Source organism: Papaver somniferum, chromosome 11 (genome assembly GCF_003573695.1).
Source record: "Papaver somniferum cultivar HN1 chromosome 11, ASM357369v1, whole genome shotgun sequence".
In the NCBI taxonomy this organism is placed as follows: Eukaryota; Viridiplantae; Streptophyta; class Magnoliopsida; order Ranunculales; family Papaveraceae; genus Papaver; species Papaver somniferum.
This window is the reverse complement of record NC_039368.1, coordinates 4,907,450-4,934,564: the sequence shown is the minus strand read 5'-3', so window position 1 is coordinate 4,934,564 and position 27,115 is coordinate 4,907,450. Positions and strand designations below refer to the sequence as shown.

The following is a 27,115-nucleotide window of genomic DNA, read 5'->3' as shown; positions in this document are numbered from 1 at the left end:
AAAGAGAGCATTCATGGTATATGTTGTCGGGTAAGGTAAAACACATCGCAACTGTTTCAGTTCAAAATATAGAATCAGTAATGAGCAGCTTTCTCAAATTCTCGTTGTCAGTCAGAACTGACTGAAAAGATATAGGAACTTCAAATTTATCTACTGCAGACGTTAATCGCTTTCATGAGTGCAACACCACGGACCATCCCTCTTCAGTAAGATCCTTCGAGTAGAACACTTGAGTAGCTTCAGATGCAAGGATAAACGTCTCATCCACCACTGTATTTATGCTTCTCATTTTAGACAAGTTGACCTTTACAACCTTGGAAACTGCATCAACTTTGCAAGCATTCTTATCTCCAACACTAACCCAATCACAATAAAAAACAGTTTCTTCAAAGTCAATATAGTTCAAGTTGATGATCTCTTTAATTACGCCATAATAAGTTATTTCTGCTTCTTCGGTCGACTTCGCATGAAACCTTGTAACAGCTTTCATTGACACACCGCTGTTCTGTGATACATTCTTCACCCCAGAATTGAGTTTGCTAAAAGTAAACCCATTGACTTGGTACTTCTTATATGATTGTGCCTTGAAGATTGGTCCTTGCAGGAGTCTCCAAAGTGTTGAATAAGTTTCTTTGTCCTTTAACAACTGTAATAAAGCATGGCAGGGTCAGTACCATAACCAAAACCATAAAAAGTTGTACTCAAACCACTAGTGAAAACTTTACAGTAACATATTACCTCGTTGTGCAACCATAGATGAAAACTGTTTGAGCTCTGACCGTTAGACTTGTCACCGTTAACATAAACATCATACTTCCTACACCCAAATACCAATTCAAAGACTATCAAAGTTAAGTTTCTCATAACTAATTACAAAGATGAAATCATGGCATCACTTCATCGATACGCAATTCAGTTCAACGCCATTCAGTTAAGTTATGGGTATTTTCATTTATGCTAAAATGAACTAAAATGCACTAAGTCAGAACTGTGCTACTATCCTTTAACACGGATATTTTCATTTATGATGAGGAGGACTAAAAAAAATTCAGAATTGAGTGAGGCATAAGTAAAATTTACCTTTGCCAGTCATCTATTCCAATATACTTGGATAGGATCCAGTTGCGGCATTTTTCAAATTGTGCTTGAGTTAGAGTCATCGGGGTTGCAGTACTTAGAGGCATCTCATCGGCATCATCATAGTCATCATCCAAAAAAGCATGTCGAGTATTTGTATGAGTACCATCACCATCATTAGATATGTCCTCCATAAGGTATAATCTAGCTTCTCGCAACGCATACCCTCTTGCAATGCACCCCTCAATGTACCTTTTATTGCACACCAATCCTTTAAATCCTTTCATTAACCTACATAGAAAAATTAAAAGATCAGAAAAGTTCAAAGATCAGGAAAGTTAAAAGATCATTAACCTACAAAATCTCAACTTAAAAAATTAAACAAGAACATTAGGGGCTGTATTTACCTCTCAAAGGGGTACATCCACCTAAATCTGGCCGACCCACAGATTAAAGCTTCATCGGCCAGATGAATCATTAGGTGGATACTTATAACAAAAAAAGATGGTGGCAAATATTTTTCCATAACACACATTGCTTCCACCAGACTAGCTTTTGCTTGTACAAGTTCGTCTCTGTTGATAACCTTTGCGCACAAAATGTTGAAAAATATATTAATACGGAGAAGAGAAACTCGCAGATCTTTAGGAAATGAAGTCGCAGTATAAACTAACAATGAAAATAGAGATTGCATCATCACATGGTAGTCGTGAGACTTTAAATTATTCAACTCCGGTAGACTAATGCTCACACAGTTGCGAAGATTGGAACAGAAGCTAGAAGGAACCCTTATATTCTTCAGCACTATACAAAAAGATACCTTTTCCTCTTTTGTTAAGGCAAAAGATCTGTCCTCCATTGTTGTCTTACCAGTTGCACTATCCTCTTTCAACCATAATCCTTCTTAATACCCATAGCTTCCATATCTTTCTGTGCATTTACACCATCTTTTGACTTACTGTTACCCATGACAGTGTTAATGATATGCTCAGTTATATTCTTCTTTGTATGCATAACATATGTACAATGACGGACTATGTTTGATCCCCAATTCGGCAAATCATGAAGAATGGAACTTCGAGAAAAGAGTGAGTGGTCAGAAACATCTTCATCGGCTCCCTGTTGCAAACTATCACCTTCTGATCCTCTTTTACGTTTCTTTGCTGGTGGTTTACCCTTACCCTATTTGCTTCTCATATCCTTCAACATTTCTTGAATTTGCAATCCTGTTAGTGGCCATGGAGCTTTACCATGTTTTACCCCTCCACCGAAGTTTGTCTTGTAATCTCTGTACTTGTGTTTGGATGGCAGCCATCTTCGATGTCTCATATAACATATTTTCTTACTATACGGCAGCCACTCAGAAACTGTTTCTTCATCACAGGTAGGACACACATAATATCCATGAGTCACACATCCGGACAGAGTTCCTAATGCCGTAAAATCATGAATGACCCATAACAACCTTGCCTTCAACAGAAATTCAGACTTTGTGAAACTGTCGAATGTCATAACACCATCATACCATAACTCTTTCAACTCATCTATCAATGGTTGTAAGTACACATCAATGTCTTTACTGGTGCTCTTGGGCCTGATATCAACAAACATAACATGGAGAATTCGCTTTTCATACACATTGAAGGTGGAAGGTTGTACGGACACAGTATCACCGGAAAACAGCTATAATTGAGACCAAAACATCCATTTGGGTTGAAGCCATCAGTTGCTATCCCAAGAGTAACATTCCGTGCTACCTTAGCAAATTCAGGACAAAAGTTATCCGCATACCGCGTAGCTGTAGAATCAACCGGATGACGCATTATATTGACATCTTTCTGTGCTCTAGAATTCCAAAGCATCGCCTCTGCTATCCATGATATACTGTAAAGTCTTTTCAGCCTTGCAATTATTGGAAAATGCCTTAAAGTCTTCTGCCAACTTGTGTAAGTTTTCTCTCATCATTAAAAACTCTTACATACTGAGGTTCTTGACATACCGGACATTTCACCAATGAACTATTATCCTTCCAATAAAGTACACAGTCATTTATACAAGCATCATAAGTGACATAGTCCATCCCCAGCTCTTTAATAATCTTCTTGATATCTGGAAACTTGGATGGAAGGGTGTTACCTTCGGGAAGTAACTCTTTCATCAACTCTAACATTGATGTAACACCTTTGTCTGAAATTCCAAACTGAGTCTTTATGTTGTTCATCATAGTCGTAGCGTACATTGCTAACTTTCCTTTAGGACGTGAAGGATATAATGGTTCTCTTGCCTGCTCAGCCGCTTTCTTTTTCTGATAACACCTGCTGGTTCCAACATTCACATCAACACCTGCTTCTGCATTCTTATCAACACCTTCTTCCCCATTCTCATCCATCCCTGACCTAACATTTTCATCCACATCTGCCGTAATACTCTCATTCAAAACTGTTGTGACATCATTATCAGCTACATATTCAGTTGTAGTGTCACGTGCTACTTCTAAACTTTCCCCATGAAAGCGCCATGTTGTGTGCATCTCTTGCATACCATATTTCAGCAGATGAAATGATATCTCACTCAGGGTAATTAAACCTTTAGTATTCATACAACGACGACAAGGGCATGAAAACAAAGTACACCCACCACCATTAATCCTGGCAAACTCTATGAATGACTTCACACCTTGTCTGTAATCTATCGACTTACGGGGACACTTCATCCATTTCTTATCCACATAATTTGACATATTACCCTTCAAACATCAAACAAAATCACTTAGTCCTAGTGGTACAGGGTTGCCGAAGCCCTGCAAGTTAGCGACAGAAACATCCCCTCAAAGAAGTGAGCATGAGCTACAAATAGCTTTTGCGAATATCCACCAGGACTGTTATCATATTTCCCATTGAGAATCACTCAATATCAAAACAAAAATTCCTAACTATAGTTCATTTAAACTTAAAAAACTACCTTAACATGAAACTAAAGTTCAAATCATGATGAACATATTTATGGAACAACTAGCTGGCTATGTTCTCAGTTCAAAACTTCCTAACTTTAGTTCGTTTAAGCTTAAAATTTACCTTAACATAAAAACTAAATTTCAAATCATGATGAGCATATTTATGGAACAACTAAACATGGTAGTTCATAAAACACACATACCCCAGCTACGTTCTCAGTTTCAACTTGGACAAAAGATCTTCAAAGTTCAATAGTTGATGAGCAGCAACAAACCCTAAAGTCATAAAAGAAACACCCATGTTAGAAAAATAAACCTAAAATCAGTTCATATTTTCATTTGACTTCCATTTACTAAAAGCCATCAATGGACACATTAAATCAAAATCACCACCTCTACATTGTACAACTATTTAAATTGAATTGACTGTTATTATTAATAGCATAAAAGAATCACAAGTTATCCTAATTCATAAGCCCCATTACCTATCAGAAACTAGCAGTTCATTTAATGAGTATATACTTTAACTTTGTCAAATCAATAAGTTATTGCAGTTTATAAAAGATTTAGTACAGCCAAATAGAAAGGAATTAAGTAACCAGTAACCCAAAATCACAAATCACTGCAACAATATTATCTATTATGTGTATAATCATGGATAAAAAACTATCAGTGACTTATAGTATGTAACTAATTTCAAGTGAACCTAATGATGTCAATCAGCACCCATAGCTTATAAACTATAAATAGAAATTTTCGAAACTAACATAAAACCCTAAAATCATTTAATTTTTCGAATCTTATACCTTCTAAGTCTTCAAAATTCTTCAATCTTCAAGTCTTCAAACCCTAACAGGAAATTAGAAAAAAAAATCGAATTAGATTTATCTGAAGAAGATTAACAAAACATAACTCATATGGAACAAATATTTTTAGATTCACGGATTAAAAAATGGAAAAAGTAAAAATAAAAATGAAATGAAGCCCTAAATAACATATCAATTAAAAAAAAAATATGAAACCCTAAAAATTGAAAAACTTATAACGATTGACACTTACACAGATCAATGATTGAAAGGTATTGAAAAGATTAAAGAGATTTCTGTGATGTTTCTCGGCTAATACGATCTCTGTGATGAAACTAGGGTTTCATTGCCTGAGAGGAGAGAAAAAGCAGATGCAGAAGCAGAAGAGAGGAGAGAAAAAAGAATAAGGATAATAAATCTCGATCTGTTATACTACTGATATCACGTCAATGGCACACTCGTGGGCGGTAATATCCTCTCATATAACTAATCGTGGGTGGAAATATATATTGCTAGGCGTTTGAGTCGCAGGCGCACATAGTCAAGGTGTGACGACCCAAGTGTGACCAAGCGTGTGAGTGGCATGCCTACAAAAAATTTCGTAACGGCTCAAAAAATTCGTAACGGCTTAGACCTGTTACTAATTTTTAAAATTTAGTAACGGCTCCAGCCTGTTACGAAATATTTGTAACGGCCATTTGTAACAGGAAATTTGTAACGGCCCGTAAGCCGTTATGAATCCTTGTTACTATTCCAGGAATTTGGTGTAGTGTTACGTTAGGGGGTTGGGGTTCCGAACCCCTGGCTCATTCTCAACTGATATTTATGCAGGGCTTCGGTATTCCAACCTCCTGTTGTCAGTCGCTTGGTGGTTAATGTTGCTTGATTTTTTATTGTTTCAATAGATATATGTATGAGATATTTGGTGGTTAAGGATTGATGAGAGCTAGAGCACTCTCTTTCTTATGAGCGAGACAATTGCTTCATTCTTAAGCAATCAACTTACTCATAAGAAAGTGAGTGCACCAGCTCATTTAAAAATCCTTATAATTTGGTATCAATATAATGTTTTCTTGATGTTTGCTAGATTATATGTGGGTGTTCCAATTATGCCAGATGAATTATGTATTGGTGGTCCAATTATGTATGAAGAATTTTGATGTTTTTGGTTTCTAATTTTGGACTTTTTAATTCTGTTTTTGCAGTAGTTGTACGTGTGGATCAAAAATGGTGAAGAACAATTTGGTGCGGGTTACCAAGGAAACCAAGACCAAAAACTCTGTTCCAACTCCAAAGAAGAAGTTAAAGACTTGTCGTCAACATATAATTCTTTGTTTAGTGTAATGATTTTATTTACCATCTTCTTTTGTTTGACCTATTCTAGGTTATGTTGCAGATTAAAAAGGAAGCAAAAACTATCCAGTCTGTCCCATTACCAAAGAATAAGGTATTAAGACATCTCTTATAGTTTACCAAACTATATTGATTCATTTTCTTTTATTTGTATAACTCAATTTATTTACCAAACTCCTGTTATTAACTTATACTTATTTAAGTTGCAGATCATTTTGAAAAAGAAGCAGAGTTCGCAGCCTTCAAAGTCTGAAATCAAACAAAAAACTCCTAACAAGAAGAAGAGTTCAGGGCAACCTGCAATCCAAGAATCTCCAAGTAATTCACCAACTAAACGTGAAAATACACCAAGAAGGACATCCCCTAGGTGTAAGAACAGGTTAGATGAACGAGATCATATTGCTGAAAAGAGTACTGCAACACGATCATCACCTAGGAAAAGGAAAGGTTTAGTTGAACCAGAAAGCGCCGCACAATCTGAACCAGTCCAGTCCACATCAGGATCATCTCAAATTGCACGCTCCAAGGAAGTTATTGAGAAGGAAAGGACAGTGAAGCGGAAATTGTACCAACCAGGCCCATGTCCGAATGTGCAAATCAGGAATCCGAATGATACGTTCTCTGATATGGTTGAAGAAGAAGAAGAACATGAAGATAAAGAGGAACCAGAGAATACTGTTACTACTGAAGAGAGGGAAGGTGAAGACAAGGAAATGGAGAATGATAAAAAGAACTACATCGCAGCAAATGAAAATGAAAAACGAGATGAGGTATAACTCTTTGTGTCGCTGATTTAATTTAAGTTGTATCTTTATGATAGTTTTTTAATCCTTGTTTAACTCTTTTACTTGATAACTGTGATAACACTTAGATTGTACAAGGAGAAGAGAAGAGAAAGCGTGTTCCTCGTGGCCCAACACGGGTGCTTCATTAGGGCTAACAGATAACAAAACAAAAAAGTTAGACAATTTCACTGTTAGCTTTAACAATAAAGATCAGCCCGTTAGTGACCCTTCTGTGCAACTTGCAAGTGTGTTGGGAGTTTTAGTTAGGCGAAACATTCCATTAACTTTCAAGGACTGGAGAGTGGTCCCTAAAGAATCCAAAGCTAATGTATGGAAGATTGTCCAGGTAATTTCTTAACTCTTCAACTCTTTACCTCTTTAGCTCTTTTAACCTTCAATATTAATCTCAACTCCTTCACTGTCATTTGCAGATGAGGTTCATTGTTGGTGATTTCTACAAAAATTACTATTATGGGAAGATGGGTTGTTTTCTCAAGGAGGCTAGGTCTCGGAAAGCAGGCAAGATATTATCCCTTGATGAGTTGGAAGAAGAAGAAATAGAGAAGAGGATAAAAGCACTTAAACCACAGAACATGTCAGACAATGAGTGGGAGGAGTTCGTTGAAACTGTTTGCTCGGAGGAATTCAGAGTAAGTTTTTATATTATATAATTTTTTAAGTTAAGTCCTTCTAAAGTCATTTTATTGGTTATGTCTTGTTACTTGACGACATTCCATTACTTTGTCAGGACAAAAGACTCGAAATGCAGGAAATCCGGAAGAAGCATACCACCCCACACACAATCAGTAGGAAAGGTTATGCTCGTCTGGAAGAGAAAATGGTATGTTCATTATCTGTTTGCTAGTATGAATGTTTAAAAACCATGTGTTGATTTTTTAACCAACTGAATTTACATTTTGTTTGCAGCAAAAGGAGAGGAACATTACTGAAGAGATTGATAGATTTGAATTGTTTTTGAAGCTTTTGTGAGGACCCAAGAGATAGAGTGGATCACTATTGCAAAAGGCCAGTCCAAATGTAAGTCTGTTTACTTGTTTCTTCTTTGCATTTTGGCATTTTTTTCTCTTTTCTTTATGTAAATTTCTCTTGTAACTGTGGTATGTTTTCTGTAGTCTGGAAATGCCAGTAACAACCATGCTAGTGCTAGCATTGTCCGTGAAAATGGCAGTCCATTGAGCAGAACAAATGTGGTGCCACAGCCAGTGGGATTGCCAGAGAAGAATAGAGCTTGAAAGTTACTCAGTTGGTACACTGAGGGCGAGATTGTGGCTGATGCAGTTATTGCTGAAACAAATCCAATCCATGGAATGCCAATAGGTTTTGCAGCTTACAAGGTATCTGTGAAAGCTTCTCGTTTGGATGATGCTCTTCTTTACAGGCAAACCAATGAGTTAAAGTGTATCCATGATGCTATAGGAACTTACATCTCATGGGCCAAGGATCGATATCTGATATTGCTTGACTACCCATCTGACTTCTTAATCTTCTTTGGGAGTGTTTCAGGAAACTTTCTTCTTTTGCTGCTCTTTTTTTGTGTCACTGGATATTTTGAATGGTCTAATGATTTAGTGTTTGAATGGTCTAAAACCGGTTATGTGTTTGAGGAGTTTAAGTGTTTGAATGAATGCTGGTAGTTTATGACAACTCTTTTCGGAAGTAGTTTATCACTGTTTTTCCCATAGTGATAGGACAGAGGGGACTAGGATTGTTGACTCTTACACTTGTGTATCAACATTTATATTTAAGATAATCAGAAATTAGAAATAAAACTTAAAACATAATTTTGTTCTTTATTCTTCAATTTTCTCCACCACCTCACAAATGTAAGATAGAAATTCAAAACAGGAACCCGAGATGAAACCATTATTAATTAACAATTACATTAATATCTATTGTGTCATTTCTATAAATAGTATTTTCAATCTTCTCATCATCAAAATACAGCGAGTCTAAGAAAGATTGTGTCTTTTGCTATTTATTAGCCATAAATGAAATATTTGTCTACACAGTAACCAACACTGAAAGCCAAATTGTGTGATCACGGAAGGAAAAGGATAATTTGAATCCAAAAGGCATGACTTGAAGTTTGTAAGAAGGGCAATTCAAATTTTATTAATCCGCAAGTGAGGTAGAAGAGACAGATATATGTATTATAAGGTTAAAATTGATATGGTTTACATAAATTTCCTCCATTTTTTATGCATCTTTTGTGATGGTTTGCATCAATTTATCCATATGTTATGTATAATTTGTGGTGGTTTGCACCAATTTTCCCATGTATTATGCATTCTTTGTGGTGCTTTGCATAATAGCTATGCATTAAATTTTAAAAGTCACTATCGAATTTTTCGTACAACCACTAAATTTTATATTGTTGTTTGAACTCGTTGTGTAGATTTTTTAAAATCCTTTCCAATTGTACAAAATTTGTAGAATTTTAAGGCACGGATTTTTAAATATGTTATATTAAAGTTTGATTGCCAATTATACCCCTGAAAAAATAGGATGTACAATGAGTTATAATAATTAAACTAAAATGAGGGACATTTTAGGTTTTTCATGTCCCAAAGATTACCACCAAATTCATTTTATGAACATTTTTGTTAGATTTCAATTTACAAAAAAGTGGCCATAAAAGGGACTCCCTCTCTACGAGCCCTTCAGGCCCTCCGGTCGGTCTACCAACGAACTACTATACTACAACGACCAGAGTTGCTCGGTTAGTCCCATGATTAACTTAGTAACCAAAAGGATCCCGTCCTTGACACTCAAGTTTTTTTTGTACCAAACTCTGTCCCTGGATTAAATCACCTCTCAAAAACAAATTTATAATGTTAATACTTAATAAGTAAGACCAGCCAAATTGGCAAAAATCGACTGAATGAAGGAACCCCAAAAAGGGCACCCACAAAAGAACCACCCTTGTAAATTGGGTAAAATCAGAGGAACAAGAAAAAAACCCAGAATTTAAAGTACTGTTGATGAGGTTACTCTAAACTTGCCAGGTATGAAGGTCTGTAATCATCTCACCTCTTGCCAAAACAACCACCCTTGTTTTGCTAATTTGTCTGCGAGTATCTGACTCCCCTGAAACTGTGAACAAACTCCATTTCAGTCAAGCTGTCAGCCTATCACAAATCCTATTCTATCTAGCAGCAACAGACCAAGGCACATTATTGCAAAAGAATGAAGCACCGTTCTAAAATCAAAATGAAAGCACACTTGAGTGGACTGATTCCTAACTTCCATTGCTCATCCCTCAATACTGCACACATTTCGGCAATATAGCTGGTGGCAATCCCCAACCCTCCCGATACAGCAGTTAAGAATCACCATCACTACTTCTAGTCAGAAATCCATAACAAGCATTTGTTGGAATGGCATAGCATTGCAACTTCCATAACCTGATTACGTAACTGATTTCTAACTCTATCAACATAACTGAACGGTAACTTCCTAATTCAAACATATATTCTAACACCATCACCAGGATTTCCTTTTGAAGCACCATTACAGAAGAAAAGGAATTTAGTCTTTAAAGGGTCGATTGCTTGCCATTAGAGAGGAGAGACAGAACTAAGGAGAAGTAAGGTCACATACAAACTTCATTGAAACAGACTTCTCAGACAATATAATCATATTGTCCGTAAATAAGAGGAAACATAACTTCCATTTTGCTTATAATTATAACAAAACAGGCATAACCAAGCGTAGCGCTAAAATGTAAGAGGAAAGGCTAATTTATCAAAAAGTATTTTCTATGAAAGGCAGGAATAAAGCAAAATACAGTGAAATTTGAGAAGGTAGATAATTACTGCATATTCGGCTCATCAAATCCTTCAGTTCTGCAAGGGGTCCTGGTAATTCAGCTGACCATGGAATACCTCCATTCGTTCAAAAACCTTTAGCTCATACTGTTTTAAAAAAGACTTGTCCACCATTACTGAAAGTGAACTTATAGGAGTGTTTTCCTTAATCAGACATCTGGAGGCCGAAATACTGATAACAGAACAAGTTGGGATAAGCCTCTTCTACTGGGGATTCGGCAATTAAAAACTACTGGGGTTCAGCAATGCTAATAATGTTCATAATCGCCATAATGTTCTCATTAGAAATGCTAATAAATCTGAGATTTTCCTTAGCTGTTGTACGAATATGATATTCGAACCAACCGTATCTCTTTAAAAGTATCATTTTTTTTAAAGGAAAACGAGCCATTGGCTTTGTCTCGTTTTAGTTTCTTGCCTACCAAGGTTTCGTAAAGAAGTAAGTGTTGAGATCAATATTGGCTTCACCAGCAACAACCTACAGTTACTAAAAATCTGCTGTTCAGATTCGTTCCTGCCTGACTCATGCAGGAACAAGAGTAATAGGGAACTACAAAAATATTTAATGGACCATGTATGCAGTTCCACAGATACTTCTTTTCTTCTGCCAACCACAAATAAAAGAGTAAGAGAGAAATGAAAAAAATTCTCGTGCTTCAAAATTTCAGGCACAAGAGAGACGCATTCTAAAGCAACTTTTTTTCACATTTCCAATCATACATTCCTTAGTTTGTACTAGATCAGATTACTATAGGATAATTTTATAGAATTCTAACTTACTTGAGAAAAACGAACAGCCAGTTGTAACAAAAATCTACACATACCGTGCCAAAATATACTTTCTTCGGAACTAGTACTCCATGACATATATTCTTCAATTTATTCAAACGTACGAAGCATTCCGATATTCATAACTGAAATAGCAATACAAGCACAAACAAGAGCAGAGCTATAATATAAAAGAGAAGCAGGAACCAACATAAATGGGAAAGACAAGGTACACTATAATTTGAGATTATGGATAATTACCGTGTATTCATCTAACTGAATCCTTCAGTTTTAAAGTAGGTCTTGGTAATTCAGCTGACATTGGAATACCTTCATTAGTCCAGGAACTTCTTGCTCATATTTCGTCACAAATTTTTCCAGAAAAGACTTGTCCACAATTGTTATGAATGAATTAATACAAAAATCTTTCTGAATCAGACCCTTGGAGACTAAAATCTTGACAACAGAACACCTAGGGTTGATCCTACCCTTGAAGCTATAGCAAAAAACTTTTGAGGCTTCAGAAATACTTAACGTATTATAACCCATTTCGTTCACAAGAAAATTCATAACCGCCATAATCTTCTTCTCGGACGCCGCCATACAATGAGGATGTTTCCTAAATGCAGTACGAATGTGATCTTCAGACCAACCCCATCTCTTGTAAACATCCATCTTTTTTCTCCAATTGGCTTCGGTCATTGATGTCAATCCATGTATAGCCTTAAGAAATATGGTTTGTAAGTGATGGAACCTCATTTCTTTAACCCTTTCTACAATCTCTTTAAATCTATTGGCACTCTGGGTATATACTCTTGGTTGGGAGCTTAATCCCGTACGTATATTAGTTTCAGGGACACCTTCATTTCTCAAAAGCTCTAGGTTGACAATCACTTTTTTAACTTCGTTTGGACCGAGAATCCAACAGTTTCGTTTAATTATTTTAATGACGCATTCATCAGACTTAACAATGCTCTTAAGAATACCAAATGATGGGATTACGCTTCTATTTAAACTACGCCTCAGGACTGTAGGGTCATTTGAGATGAAGTTGGCAAGGTCAATTCCACAAAACCCTTTGGATTTGAAAAAATCAAATCTAGGTTTTAGGGTTTTATCTGGTTTGAATGAGAGGATGAATGGAAACTTAGTGACTAGTTTAGTAATGTGGGATTCAGTAAATCCGTGAGCTCTAAGTAAAGTTAAGACTGAATCGGGATTAGATGTGGTTTTGAATTTGAGTTTTTTAGAAGCAGTAATTGCTTTACCTTGTGACAATCCACATGAATTAATCAAATAAGAAACTATAAATTCAGAATCAGGAGAAGTAAGCTTAGTTTTATCACTAGTAGTAGTAGAGAAGGAAGAGAAAGTGGAAGTAACAACCCTAGAATTTTGATTTTGTATTCTGGAAAAATACTTAGCTGGTGGTGGTGCTAATGAGGATGTAGAAGAAGATTCTCCATTGATGGTGATGGCAGTCGTCCTCTTCAGATTAACTCCCAATTGAAACCACAAATATCGATACATTTTGCCCTAGGAATCACCAGAAAGCAGCAGCCTGGGAGAGTGAATTTTATCTTTTAAGGGAATTAAACCAAAAAACAAAAACCTTTTAAGGGAAAATCAACAAAAGGATATAAAACGCCGTTGCCGGGGATCGAACCCGGGTCACCCGCGTGACAGGCGGGAATACTTACCACTATACTACAACGACGTGATTTGCTAGGTTTTTCCTGATCGTCATTCAAGTTCAATTTGCAATGAAGTTCCAGCTTGACTGCGATTAGGGACTTGGGATGTGGGAGACACCAGTAACAGGCTAAGTATAATCTTGGAAGGATTATCCAAAGTAATTAAGCATCAGAGTAATTCATAGTTGGGTCTTTTTTTTTGCTTAATCGAACTTTTGCTAATTTGTTTGCCGAATAGTTGATTTCTCTAAAACTGTGAACAAACTCCGTTTCTGTTAAGCTATCACTAATTCAAGGCACATCACCAGTTGCAAAAGCATTAAGCACCATTTTTTCAACAAGTTCATTTTTTCAGCACCAATTTGTTCATTCAATGGGGTCCAATTAACACCTGACCTCCCAGATGGGAGGTGATGACGGCATTTAGCAACCATTTATGCATATTTCGGTATTGGAACTGACCTCTAGCTTCCATGGCATATGCAAACCTTAAAAACACTAGTATCATACTTGACGATCATTCTTACAGCATTCGCAATGTGTGTCCTGTAATGGCATTGGCAATGTGTGCAGAAACATGATTCGAGCTACAACAACACTTGTAAATTTTTCGTCACATTTCATCAAAATTTAAACAAAATCGAATCGGAAAATACTACAAAAGACTTCTTTCTTGATATTAATTTCATTAACAGTTTTAAACCATCAACTTCCTGCAGTGCTCTCAGCACAGCAACGCCAAGAGCTCCCAACAGCCAAAAAGCATGTTACTCCACACAATAGGAGTGCTAAACATGGCCACAACAAACCTATAACCTAAATACTTAATCAAGAAAAACCAATGATAGATACGATACGAAAATACCAATTTGGAGTCATAAGGGTGAAACATCCATTCGCATAATGCGTAGTACTAGCTCAAAGTGCAATTTCCGAACCTAAACTCACAGTCACACAATCTAACACTTTGGGTGAGTACTACTGGATCATTGGTAGAGTACTAGACCAAACTGTTAGAATTGGAGTATTCTCCTCCTGCTGCAACATCATGAAGATTGGGCTGGCTTGATTGCAGTTGGAAAGTAACTTGAGAAGGAACTGCATTGAGAGGATTGAGATGAGACCCTTGGTCCTCTCTATTAGCCTAAGACTACAGATCAAATTAAACAGTTAATTAGCTTAGAATGAATAGCTAATACATAAAAAGCAACATGAGTGTTGGAACTACAACTGAGAGTATCAAAGCAGATTCGAGGGATGGAACTACAAATAAAAAGTATCGAATCAGATCCTAATATTATGTTACCTTATGATGTCTAACGCTTGCCAAAGAATGATTCAAATCTTCCTCGAGAACACACAGTTGGCCATAGCTAAATTCCCTCAATTCCTCTTGTCCAGAACTCCGCCTGTTCCAACCATACGCAACCAATAAATACCGTTCATCATGAGATTGCAAGCATAACATATAGCTATTACAATTAGTATCTAATCAGCCATTATTACCTGATCCCTTTCCTTAGTATACTGTCAATCAGCTCCTATTTTCTCAATTCATTTTGCAAAGTCTATACATACAAACAAACAAGCATTAATTAACCAGTAAAAACATAGAAAAGAAAGAACTAGATCATATTCAGAAGAAGATAGATCCACATTAGCATATCAAACATCAAAAATCAAAAGGCACTAGTACCTTTAAGAGATCCACATTAGCAATCTCATATTCGGAAGCCGATAGATCTACGTTAGTATTCTTTTCATACCTATCAAAAATGTCCTTCATCCTAAACCAAAAACAAAAATAAAAAAAATAAACAAAATGTAAAGAGATGTTGCAGGTGTTCGTATGCAGAAAATTGAGCAGTATCTGAATGAATGAACTTACGTGGTTGAAGGACTGATATATTCATCAAGTTTTCCAGTATCAGAAAAGATGATGAGACAAACTTGAACATCACAAAGAATGGAGAGTTCTTTAGCTTTCTTAAGAATCCCTGACTGTCTCTTGGCGTAAGTTACTCGCCTATTAGTTTTGTTCTCTATATACTTTATCTCTATCTTACTGACCATGTTTGTTTTTGGTATCTAGATCTCTACTGAGTGAGTTTGCAAGTAGTTCTGTCTCAGGATCTTCAGGAAAATATGCAAAGTCTAAACCCTTGCAACAACCAAACTAGTCACCACTCTCATAAAGGGGAAAACACCATGGCAATAAATACCCCAACTTCATTCACGATGTTTTTGGATTTTTATAACCTATCTGCAAGTTTGGAAGTCTGCAAGCCTGCAACACTTTTTTTTTTTTGGTTGCACTAAAGAGAGCAATTTTCTGGTGCTTATCCCAACGCGAATGAATATATGAGCTCCACGCAGTTGGTAACCAAGATCTTTGGCCATGATTTCAGGCAAAGTAGAGAATATGGATGAGTCATGAGACAAAATCGTTATCAATGTAGCTGTCTTAGGTAAGTTGACTGATCCACCAGCACATGCCTTTGTCTGTCGGTTTTCAAAAATCCGACAAAAACCTCACCAACTTTTTGTTAGAATACTTGGAGAACAAGAGAGTCAAGTTGTGATGAACACTAGAAGAGAAGATTTGGCGTTCAAACTTGATGCGGTTGTTGGCCATTAGATAAATAGAGATTCGTTCAGTTTTGTGATTAGAAAATGTTACAGGCTTTCAATACACTCACAAAATTACATCCAAGACATCGGGGAATCGAGAATAAATGAATAAGGATCGTCAAAATCCTTGCAGATACGCTCACAAAACGAATTGCTCATGCCTACTAAGTTCAGTCTATGATAAGGGCTAGGATATTCACAGTTTGGTGCTTTTAATTTGGTCGGACAACTTATGTACACCAAATCTACAGATGAATTTTGGGTGTGGTAATGTGAATCATTATTGAACAGATGACTCGTGAAGAAGTTGAAAACTCTCACGAACATCAATATTTAGGAAAACCTGCATTTTTTGCTGTGGTATACAGATGCATCTTCCTTGCGCTTGAATGAGCCAGCACACTTGTACTGTTCAGCTAAATGGGCAGCTTTCACTCGGCTGCACTTGAGCACACAAAATCTTGAATATGGTAAAGGTGTTTCTCTGATTAACTATTTGGACCGGAGAAGTGCATTCTCCATCCCCTCACGGTTGTAGGGATGCACAAACTGTGGTACAGCACATCGCCACTCATCCGCAAGCAAAGCTGAGTCACGTCATAGATCCAAGTTTTGGCAGTCATTGTTGTAGCTGAAAAGAAGGAAGAAATTAGAACAGAGCATAGTTCAATAAAATACCCATAAAACAAGGTCTGAAAGTGCAACTGGAAAGATCCAATCCAAAATTAGACCAGAAAACAATTTCATACTGCAAACCCCGGAGAAAAACCAGAGGGCAACTAGAAGAACCAATTAACCACAACCAGACGATGAGTTTCACACTCACAGAAACCAGAAATCACCCAGGTAATAAAGTGAAAAGAAAAATGAAGCTACTCCGATCTCTAACAATCCATATCGATTCCTTGAAAAGAAACCTATATTTTAATTTTTACGCTGCACAACTCATTTTGTAGGAAATTTCCCCAACCACCACAATAAATTAAAACCTCTTAGCTGATTTTCAGTAAAAGAACAGTACATTTCCCTTTTTTAATTCCTATTTGTAATTGGAGTAAACAAAAAGCAAAAATCATGAAGAATTATCCAGGACACAACGTGTTAGTACTATGTCCTAATGTTTTATGTTTTGATTGGTTTTTTTATACAAAGCAAAGATCATGACGACTCATCCAGGACACAGACAGACAACCATGACTGAGGGTTCTTTCAAGCATTACAGGTTAGCGAATAAAATTTGACTCTGGTGAAGGTGAAGGTGCCCCAGCTAAATCAGGTCTTGAAAACCAGCTGACAACTTAATGCAAAATGTCCCTAAGGAAAACCATATGCATCAAAGTATCAATGAAATAAGAGTAGCATCTACTTTCATTTTTACCTGTAAATCACGTTTAGTAAGGTGAGCAGAGGGGTTTCGAAACTCTGCTACTGGATCAAACTCCCTCACAAGGACAAATTTTCAGAGGTTCCTTCTCAGCACCTGTGAGAAGAGATATGAGTCAAGTAATATTGCTTTATCCAATCAATAAGTATAACAGAATTTCCAAGGAAACAGAAAACTATAAATGCGCATTACCACAGCGTTATGTTGAACACCACAGTCAAGAGCAAGTATATATTAAGTATCCAAACAGGTGACAACAAGGAATGTTGGTGTTCAGGAATTAAGAAATTTCATTCGAACCCACAACCACAATCCACAACGTTTCATACCAAGGTTGGAAGTAGTTCAGGTATATATGCAATGTCTAAACCCTTGCAACAATCAAACTAGTCTCTCCTAAATGCAGATATCCAACTTCCTTCAAGATAGACTACACTAGAGACAAATCATCTAGCTGTAATTGATGTCTCCAGTGACTGGAACAAAATATAACCAACGACTGCAAGTCAGCAACACATTCTTTTTGTTGCACAAAAGAGCAAATTCTCTCATGCTTATCCCAAGAGGAATGGATATATGAGCTCTAAGCAGTTGGCAACTAACATCTATGGCCATAATTTCAGGTGGGATAGTTTAGCCTACTTAGATGCTAGTGCTCGTTATGAACGTACAGAATAAGGATGAGATAAAACAAATAACCAATCACTGATCAATCTAGCTGTCTTGGATTAGTTGACTGATAGCAAATAAATTAATATATGTGTTGTACATGTATGGATTGCAGTAATAACAGCTTTTCTACTTTGGTCTGCCAAATTTGCGAAAGCCGAATTTCAAATAATTATTGTCATTCCTCGCTAAAGTTGCTTACAGTACAATCAAAATTAAGGGTTCCAACAAATTGTGTGCTGACACACTAACTAAGTAACAAGGTAATATATCAAAGCTTCTTTGTCGTTTGAGACCGATAATAACCAAACACATTCAGTTCCAGACATTTATAGAACTAAGCAATGTTACCTGCTTTTGGCATTGCCCCTCCCAGATCTCAAACGCAAAGCAAACATTAGGTTCCACAATCAAGATTTCTCATGATTCTTTATTTAAATCTTGAATGGTAATCAGAGAAATTTCACAATGTTTTATCAAAATAATCAGAACATCTTTGAAAAGGTCTGAACTAATTTTAAGGTTTCGATATTTCATCTGATATGTATCTCGTTAAAATTGCTTCAATTTCAGGGTTTTTTTCATTCAAACCCCCTAAATCCATCAAACCACAAACAAGCTATAACAATGTTCCAACTATGTTATAAGGTAATTGCTCAAACTACTTTACAAAACCTAATTTTCCATCTCAAATACCCCCAATCAATCCAACCACAAACAAGTAGTATGAAAAATCAAAAAATCTATTATATTCAAAGATCAAAAGAATCACAAGACATTTCACAGCCAAAGTATATTATCTTGTCTACAAAACCAATTAAATTCAGAAATACCTGAAATCAATCAAATGCTCCTCAAAATAGACCGAACAATAGAGAAAACCCTAAAAGAATAAGCCAAACAATGTGTACCAAGAGAAGAGCTTGACCAGAAATAGGGACAGCATTGCCACTACCACCATTACCACCAATTTCACAGAACCCCAATTTAGCAACTTGGGTACCAGCACAATAAGCATCAGCACAACCACACCAATAGGTTACACCATCAACACCACAAACTGGATCAGCACGAAAACAATTGACTGGACAAGATTGTGGAACCTCTGATTTTTTGCATAACCCAACTTCTTCTTCTTCAGAAGGTAATCGAATTAAAGTGTTATCTTCTTCTTTTACTGATCGTATTTGAGGAAAACAATTGCATAACATTATGAATATAACCACCGCAGAAAATAATGATGATGACATTTTTGTAAGGTTTTTCAGGCTAGCTATGAGAATTCGCTAGCCTTTTACCTCTGAAGGAGGAAATTTGGTTCAGGTTATTAATGGAATTTCATTGAAAGAGAAGAAACCACACAGAAAAAGAATTGAATTCTGAATGTTACCAGGAAGAGGAAAGTGTTATTGTTTTTGGATAGTTTTCTCGCTGGATTCGGGTTTGGGTAAAAAAGAGTCCTCATTTGTAGTTAGGCGGCGCATGTTAAGAGCAACTTCACTAGGACGGGCAAACAAGCACATTTACCCGTCATGCACCTAGGGCTGCACAACGGGTAGGGTGGGTAGGATATGGTCTATACCCGCCACCTTACCCGTTTACCAACGGTTAAGAAAATCTTTACCCGCCACCCTACCCGCCAAATAATGGATAGGGTAGGATACGGTTAAAAAACTGGCGGGTAGGATAGGGTTGGCGGGTAGGAGTAGGATATGTGCACTTCTAGGTAGGGTGGGTAGGATATGGCCTATACCCGCCATCCTACCCGTTTACTGGCGGTTAAGAAAATCTTTACCCGCCACCCTACCCGCCAAATAGTGGATAGGATAGGATACGGTTAAAAAAATGGCGGGTAGGGTAGGGTTGGCGGGTATGGGTAGGGTATGTACACCCCTACATGCACCTCTAGTGGGGCGGGCAAATAAATAAAATGGACGCACGAACCTTTGAATAAAAATGTTTGTCAAACACGTCTCAGGTAGATTTGTTCGAATTCCTGTTGGGCTTAGAAACAAGAAAATGTCTCTCTCCTCGTACGACTCTCTCTCTCCCTCCAACCCATCTGATCCCCTCTTCTCTCCTCCTTCTCCGGCCAATTCTAGCCGTTTTCTTTGGACTCTTGATTCCTAACGGTCTTCTAACAGCTACTTCTTCCGGAGCTAATGCCAGAAAATTCCTAAATCAGCTGAATCCTTCTCCTTTCCTTGTTTTTTATCTCTAATTCTCTTTTCACCATGACTAACAACAGTTATGAAATCCATCAGGAAATCACAGAAATCATAAATCACACAATTAGCACCAATTCCATATTTAACTCAAGAATCACCAACAACAATGGAGATCATGAAATCAATGGAGATATTACCACCACAACAATCACTACTCTCACGGTAAGTTTGTCTACTACAGACACTTCATCCATTCATCCTAGATATCAGAAATATACATCCTTTACTTACCACCCTGAACCAATCTATGCTAATCATTCAAACCCCATTACCTATCTTGGCACTGAAAAATTATATGGCAATACCAAGAATGCTTATCAACCTCAAATTTCTACTACTTTTGTTGTTGTTTCTCAGTTGTTATGTATACAAGCAGTTCATCTCAATCAATGGGAAATTATAACATCAAAATCATTCAATCCCATCATAGCATTCACAATTCAGAAATAGATTACTACCAATACTACTATTATCCATACAAAAGAAATACTCAAAACTTTGAAATCATAAAATATCCAAACCAATGTCAAATTATACGATCAAGACACTTAAACTACCACAAATATACCATTAGAAGTTCGACAAAGCCTCACTCTCAAAACAACTTTAAACCCAAATTTCAATATGAGAGCAAGATTAAACAAGAGAAACTGGAAACTCTCTTACTGAGAAGAAGCACGAGTCTTGCTCCGAGTCCCTTGGCTGACACTCCGAGTTCGACTACGAGTAATACGAATGTTGGGTATCATGAATCGTCTATTTGGTGCTGGAGTTTGAGGCATAGGCTCAGAAGTTTCATCCCTTGCACTACCACCACTTGGTTCATCGTCTACTACAATCTATGGATCCACAACACCAGTATCTTCAGCATAGCCTTCAGGATTGCCTTGGAAATCACCAGCACTAGTAGCAGGTACACCCTCTTGACTAACCACTCCTATAAAAATAGCACGACCAATCTTACCAGAAGTTGTACAAAGAGCATCCATAAATGGAAATTGCAAAGGAGTATTTTCAGGCCATATCTGTCCAGCCAACTGACGAACAATGACTCTCATCTGCTGCAAGTGTTAGAGCATTCCTCGGTCGAACTTGCATGCGTTGCTATCTCAAGCATGTTTGTCAATGTTACTGATCAAAACTATAAGTCTTGATTTCTAGTCTATTATAGCTAAGTCTTGGACTATGATAGAAAGTGTAGTTGAGCTTAAGGAATTCATGGTGATTCATCATACAAGTAGAAGAACCACTCAAGGAACCGGTGGAACTTCTCGACAAAAAGGTATGTGAAGACTTGAACTTATCTATCACTCAAAAGTCTATCTACTCTATCTCCTACTCTTTGAGACAAGAAGTCGTATGCTATATATATAGACTTTGATTATAGATATTTGGTATTTCGATCCGAGTATACCTCGCCTATCTATATCTCGAAATATGTGTTGGTAAGCTTTTCGCATCGATCAAGTTTATCTTTACCATGTGACGAAAGTTATGATATGTTTCAATCATCTTGAAAATTGCTTTGACGAGAAATGGTGTAACAACTATATAACGTCATCTAAGAATGTTTCAGTGATTGAAATGAGAGTTTAGATTACATAACCAATGGTGGAAATAAGCATTGTTGTGGAAACACATTTATGTATAAGTCTTATTCATTGAGCCAAAGTTTGCGAACTTTGTTGATCAAGAGAACCGGAAGAATGGCGTAAGCCAAGTTGGCGAACTCAGTCCGCAAACTTCCGAAGTTCTCAAACCCGAGAATTTCTGCTGGAGTTGACAAACTACTTGCGTGAAGCTAAGTCCACGAACTCATTCCGCGAACCCAGTCCACGAAGCAGCGAAGTTCTCATACCCGAGAATTTCTGCTGGAGTTTGTAAACTCTGCCCGGTAATTTAAGTCCGCGAACCTAGTCTACGAACTTGAGAAAGTTATATATCTGAAAATGATTTCTGAACTTAAACTTAAAAGACTAAGGAATGCAATTTGCAATCGTGGATATAAAAGTTCATGAACCGATTCAAGTGAATCAAATCATCTTTGCTTCAATTGTGTCTTGTGTAGTACATGAGATTTCCTTGCAATTGAACAACTCTCTAACTAGTTCATCTTGAAGTCATTTGAACTAGTTATTGTGATGAAGAACATGGTTGATATGAAACGCTCATATGGCTAACCTTTTGGTTAACTATTTTTGAACCAACAAGTGCATATGTTTGGGTACGGTTAACAAACCTAGAAGCGTGCATTGTCAAGTGTGTGTAACAAGCTAAGTTTTCGATCTAACGTTTGAGAAATATTAGCTTGAATCTAAATCAGGTTTTCATCTAACGATGAATATTGAATGCTTTGTTACTAAGCTAACATTGATTGCAAACCCTGATTTAAAAGACTATATAAAGGAGACATCTAGTATTGTGCAAAACTAATCCCCACACCTTAGGTATGATACTAGTTTGCGTGCTAGAGTCGATTCTCCTTTAACCTTTGGTTTTCTTCTTCTAAAACCAGGTGAACGACTTAAAGACTTCATTGGGATTGTGAAGCCATACCGATGTTACTTTTATCGTAGTTGTGTGATCTGATCTTGCATCTTCTATCGTACGAGTACAATTAGATTGATTGGCTTTATATTGATATCTCCGATAGGAAAGATATAAAAACTAATCACAAACATCTTCGTCTCATTGTTTGTGATTCCGCAACATCTTGTTTCGCTACCATACGATTAAGATTGTTGTGAGGTGATTGATAACTCCAGGCTGTTCTTCGGGAATATAAGACAGGATTATCAATTGGTTCCTGTTCACCTTGACTGTTATCAAAAGACGGAACAAAACCTTTAGGGTTTATCTGTGGGAGACAGATTGATCCTTTGATAGACTTGTCTGTGGGAGACATATTTGTTTATTTTCAAAGCCTGCGATTTTGGGTCGTAGCAACTCTTAGTTGTGGGTGAGCTCAGCTAAGGGAATCAAGTGCACAGTATCCTGCTGGGATCAGAGGCGTAGGGAGTAAAACTGTACCTTGGATCAATGGGAGATTGATTAGGGTTCAACTACAGTCCAGTCCTAAGTTACCTTGGAGTAGGCTAGTGTCTGTAACGGATTAATACAGTGTGTGTTCAATATGGACTAGGTCTCGGGGTTTTTCTGCATTTGCAGTTTCCTCGTTAACAAAATTTCTGGTGTCTGTGTTATTTCAATTTCCACATTATATTGTTTTATCTTTATAATTGAAATTATACAGGTTGTGCGTTAGATCATCAATTGAGTAATCCGACCTTTGGTTGTTGATTGTCATTGATTGATCTTAGGATATTGGTCTTTGTTACCATCCAAGTTATTCCTTTTGTTTGATTAAAGACTCGCTGATTTCTATTAGCTCGAGTAAATCAAAAAAAGAGAGAGATATGAACTTCTTAAGATACTTTTACCTAGATTGAGTCTGACTGTCTAGTTAATTCTCTAGAAATTATTTAGAAGTTAGTCCATACAGATTGCTAAGGGAAATATTGGGTGGTGTTGTTGGACCCCCGCTTTTTCAATTGGTATCAGAGCAGGAAAACACTTTCAATACCTTACAAGTCTGTGTTTGTAGCGATATGACTCTATGGACGATAAAATCTCTATGATCGTCTCACCAGGAATAAACCACAATCTCAGGGAATGTTCTAAAACCCCTGGCCTTTTCAAAAGGAATATTGATAAAACTCTAAGAGACCCCTTATAGGAAAATGCAATAAATGAAGAGTTAACTCAGTTCCAAGGACAAGAAGTATGGAATCTTGTATCTTGTCCTGCAAATGAAAAAGTAAAAATTATTGATCATAATTCTGTTCAAACCTTTGCATTCAATACTGTTTCCGACACAAGTGATACTTCTAGCTTGTCTTGGGATGATGAATATTTCTCTAATGGTGATTGGTTTGACAAACCTTTAATGACAGAAAGAATCAAAGAATTTGTGAAAAGGAGCCTTAGATGTGACATACATCTTTCGTCAGCATTTACCGCTAATGATTCTGTAAAGGAAAAATCTTTAAGTGTCAACGAGTTGAATACGTCTGATGGATGTGATGAACCCTCAGCTCTTGCAACCGAAACATACTCATACTCGAGTCTTCAGAATTTGAGTCTGACACAAAGATTTCTGAATTCTTGAATAGATAGGTTCTTGAAGAAAATCTTCAATTAAAAGCTTCATTGAAGAAACTTGAATTATTAATCCAGGTGAAAACTCTTGAGATAGATCGTCTCAATGATGAACACACCAGAACCATTGCTCTAAAGGAAAAATAAATTAACACTCTTAAAGATGATCTACAAAGATTGTCTTGAATCTCTGAAAAAATTTCAGCAATACTATTTGGTCAGAAGTCCTTTGGAAACACAAATGGTTTAGGATTTAAAGGCAAACCTGCTGGCATTGTCAACCCTATTGCTTCTATTAATCATGGATTAAAGGTTGACAGTTGTGATAAACAGAAGGTACTTGGACAAGACTAAGGATCTCTGATGTGTTTGTTTTTTGGAAATGCAAATCATGTTCAAAGCACGTGCTGGAGATTCAAAAATAACAATAAGAAAATAACCAAACTGCAGAAGAACATGGAAAAGATGAATCTGGATAATCAACAGGGAACTCATAAAACCAGTGCTTCCAGATTCAGAATAGGTAGGAAATCTTTTTACACAATAAACCTTGGTAAACCACTATGTGGAAAACAAGGGGAGCGTTTGGCTCATAACGTCTCTGTCTAGTTCCAGAGACGTTCACATCCTCATCTTTAACTTGAAAAAATGGGGTGTTGCGTTTTTTTGTCTCAAGTATTGTATTTATTTTTGTTAAGAAAATATTCTCCTAACAATATAGATAATGGATCACTAAACTACAAAAGACTTGTTCTTCTAGGGTTTAGACGTTCATAAGTCCGCCTTTATTCTTTTGTAGACCTTCTTCTTCCTAAAAATAAAATTTCATGGCTCCTGTAACTAGAAGTACTACAAGCAGGGATGCAGTCGAGGCAGCAAAAGTGTATTTGTATAAAGGAATCCTCCTCAAGGGTGAAGAAAGTGAAGACTTCAAACATTGGAGAAGGTTTTTCTTCTAACTTTCTCTTATATATATGTCATCCTTATAATGATGTTAGAGGCATGGTGAAAGTTTTTATCAACAAGATAAATAATTTAAAATCTCAAATTGTTTCCTCTTTGGAAAAAATAACTCACTATGAACATGAGTTGTCTATAACCAAGAACACCTTGCGTGATCTAAAAAGAGAACTCAGTGAGTTAACTGATATTTCTGAAGACTTAGTGGAATTGAATGATCCCATAATCAACAGGTTCTTTTATAATCAGAAGGAATTCTCAGTAGAGGCCTTGAGAAAGCTCTATGTTTCCTAGTATATCTTCTTTTTGGTTTAGTTGAAAGAATAACTAGTGCTTGAATAGTAATGATTGTGACTACACATATCTATTATTTTCATCTTCTTGTTTTTGTTCTCTTTTAGGTTTATTGGTTTAAATTCTAAAAATATTTGGAGGATGATATTTTGCAGTATTTAATCTCTATGATTTGTTATATCTCAATTTGTTATGGGATTGGTGTTTACGTCCGTGAACTATATTTGTCCCACACTTTGTCAAAAGTAAAGTCGTTCGTGGTCGGTATTCACGTACTGGTAAAAGAATGAATGGACTTTTGACAAACACAAAAGTTAAGCCTATATTGTCAATCTTTGATGGAAGATAGGTTAAAATCTTTTGTTTTCAAGGATTATATCTATTAATTGTCATTATACAAATAGTGATTGACGATAGAATGAATCCTTGTATATTCCAAAGTATTGATCATCCCTGATCCATATTTTATGTATTACTGTGAGGATCCGTAATATATCTTATGTTGAGCATTATACAACCAAGTTTATTTTCTTAACTTAGTTGTTGTTCTGTGAGATATGTTATGTCGAGCATATTGAACTAAATTAATCATCTTGTTTGGTTATTTAGTTATTGCTCCGTAAGTATTCTTATGTCGAGCAAAACAAATAACAATTAAATTGATTACTTTTGTAATTAGTTTGGTTGTGCATTCCAATTAGATTAATTATGGGTTCTCTTGTAATTAATCTAGTTGAGTATTTTCGTGACTCCATGAGGTTTTCTTGTGTTGAGTATATGAACGGTTAAGCTAATCATTATCTTATGGTTAACTTAGTCGTAGCTCCGTAAGTTATCTTATGTTGAGCACAATCAATTCAATTGATCACTTTTTGTGTTTAATTTGGTTGCGTATTCCGATTAAATTAATCATGGGTTTACTTGTGATTAATTTGATTGAGTTTTTGGATATAGAAAATCGTTCTCATGGTTTCTGGTGTCCAATGAAATCCTTCTTTTATTTTGAAATTAAGGTCGCTCTTGTTGTTCTTTCGGGAATGACATCAAATGGGGGAGAGTTATTTTGAACTTGTCCTTAATGGTCATATCTTGAGGGGTGTGCGGATGTGAAATTTTTGAGGGGTTATCTTTGTATCTTTAAACTCCTTGATGAATGCATTTTGCTTCGGCTTTATGATTGTATCAAAATTAGTTGGTATTTTTTTTCCTTTTGTCATGAAATGTCTCTCTCGTAAATTTCATTATGATCCCGTTCTTGTACCTTTGCCAATTTTATTGACAAAAAGGAGGAGAATGAATATGTAGTTCATACTACAAATAAATATGGTTTTCAGATCATTATGTAAGGGGGAGTGGTTTCCATGTGAGATGGAGTATCGACTAAGGAGGAGTGATACATATCACCATAGTATTATTGTTGAAGTTGTGATACAATTGAACTTTGACGTTGTGTAATAATACTATGGCACTGTATAACAATGATCAAGAACTATGTTTTCTCATTGTT

At 36.4% G+C, this 27,115-nt stretch overlaps 3 protein-coding genes, 1 long non-coding RNA gene and 1 other non-coding gene across 8 annotated transcripts; all 5 read right to left on the bottom strand.

The window, feature by feature from the left end:
- Window positions 1-1,965: 1,965 nt before the first annotated feature.
- LOC113323968 lies at window positions 1,966-3,817 on the bottom strand. Its single transcript, XM_026572312.1, has 4 exons — window positions 3,077-3,817; window positions 2,869-3,011; window positions 2,338-2,671; window positions 1,966-2,259 (listed from the first exon to the last, which is right to left on the bottom strand). The coding sequence occupies exons 1-4, from the start codon at window positions 3,815-3,817 to the stop codon at window positions 1,966-1,968; spliced, it is 1,512 nt and encodes a 503-aa protein (XP_026428097.1).
- A 5,924-nt stretch (window positions 3,818-9,741) lies between these two features.
- LOC113321614 lies at window positions 9,742-13,320 on the bottom strand. Of its 4 annotated transcripts, XR_003346798.1 has the most exons (5): window positions 13,291-13,320; window positions 11,852-13,151; window positions 11,647-11,736; window positions 10,811-11,426; window positions 9,742-10,088 (listed from the first exon to the last, which is right to left on the bottom strand). XR_003346798.1 is itself a non-coding variant. In XM_026569513.1 (3 exons), exon 2 carries the CDS (start codon window positions 13,118-13,120, stop codon window positions 11,882-11,884), a length of 1,239 nt encoding a protein of 412 aa, XP_026425298.1. In that variant the 5' UTR covers window positions 13,121-13,151; window positions 13,291-13,320; the 3' UTR covers window positions 11,434-11,736; window positions 11,852-11,881. The 4 variants fall into 4 exon arrangements, 1 of the variants encoding a protein (XP_026425298.1); XR_003346799.1 differs by lacking the exon at window positions 10,811-11,426; XR_003346797.1 differs by lacking the exon at window positions 9,742-10,088 and having other exon boundaries at window positions 10,729-11,426.
- TRNAD-GUC lies at window positions 13,236-13,307 on the bottom strand. Its single transcript has one exon. It is a non-coding gene; the product is annotated as a tRNA-Asp (tRNA).
- Window positions 13,321-13,932: 612 nt separating the features above from the next.
- Window positions 13,933-15,501, bottom strand: LOC113320617. The gene is made up of 5 exons (XR_003346204.1): window positions 15,173-15,501; window positions 14,981-15,071; window positions 14,791-14,852; window positions 14,591-14,693; window positions 13,933-14,434 (listed from the first exon to the last, which is right to left on the bottom strand). It is a non-coding gene; the product is annotated as an uncharacterized LOC113320617 (long non-coding RNA).
- A 446-nt stretch (window positions 15,502-15,947) lies between these two features.
- LOC113323299 lies at window positions 15,948-19,369 on the bottom strand. Its single transcript, XM_026571587.1, has 3 exons — window positions 18,802-19,369; window positions 17,294-17,395; window positions 15,948-16,546 (listed from the first exon to the last, which is right to left on the bottom strand). The coding sequence occupies exon 1, from the start codon at window positions 19,216-19,218 to the stop codon at window positions 18,823-18,825; it is 396 nt and encodes a 131-aa protein (XP_026427372.1). The 5' UTR covers window positions 19,219-19,369; the 3' UTR covers window positions 15,948-16,546; window positions 17,294-17,395; window positions 18,802-18,822.
- Between the last annotated feature and the right edge of the window lie 7,746 nt (window positions 19,370-27,115).

What these genes read in the sequence shown, in the direction of transcription:
- LOC113323299 (XM_026571587.1), bottom strand. Translation starts at nt 19,218, where the DNA reads ATGTCATCATCATTATTTTCTGCGGTGGTTATATTCATAATGTTATGC.
- LOC113321614 (XM_026569513.1), bottom strand. Translation starts at nt 13,120, where the DNA reads ATGTATCGATATTTGTGGTTTCAATTGGGAGTTAATCTGAAGAGGACG.
- LOC113323968 (XM_026572312.1), bottom strand. Translation starts at nt 3,817, where the DNA reads ATGTCAAATTATGTGGATAAGAAATGGATGAAGTGTCCCCGTAAGTCG. An exon ending in GTTCATTGGTGAAATGTCCG is followed by an intron (nt 3,012 to 3,076) that starts GTATGTCAAGAA and finishes ACAAGTTGGCAG; the next exon opens with AAGACTTTAAGGCATTTTCC. An exon ending in AGACAAACTTCGGTGGAGGG is followed by an intron (nt 2,260 to 2,337) that starts GTAAAACATGGT and finishes AGAAGCAAATAG; the next exon opens with GGTAAGGGTAAACCACCAGC.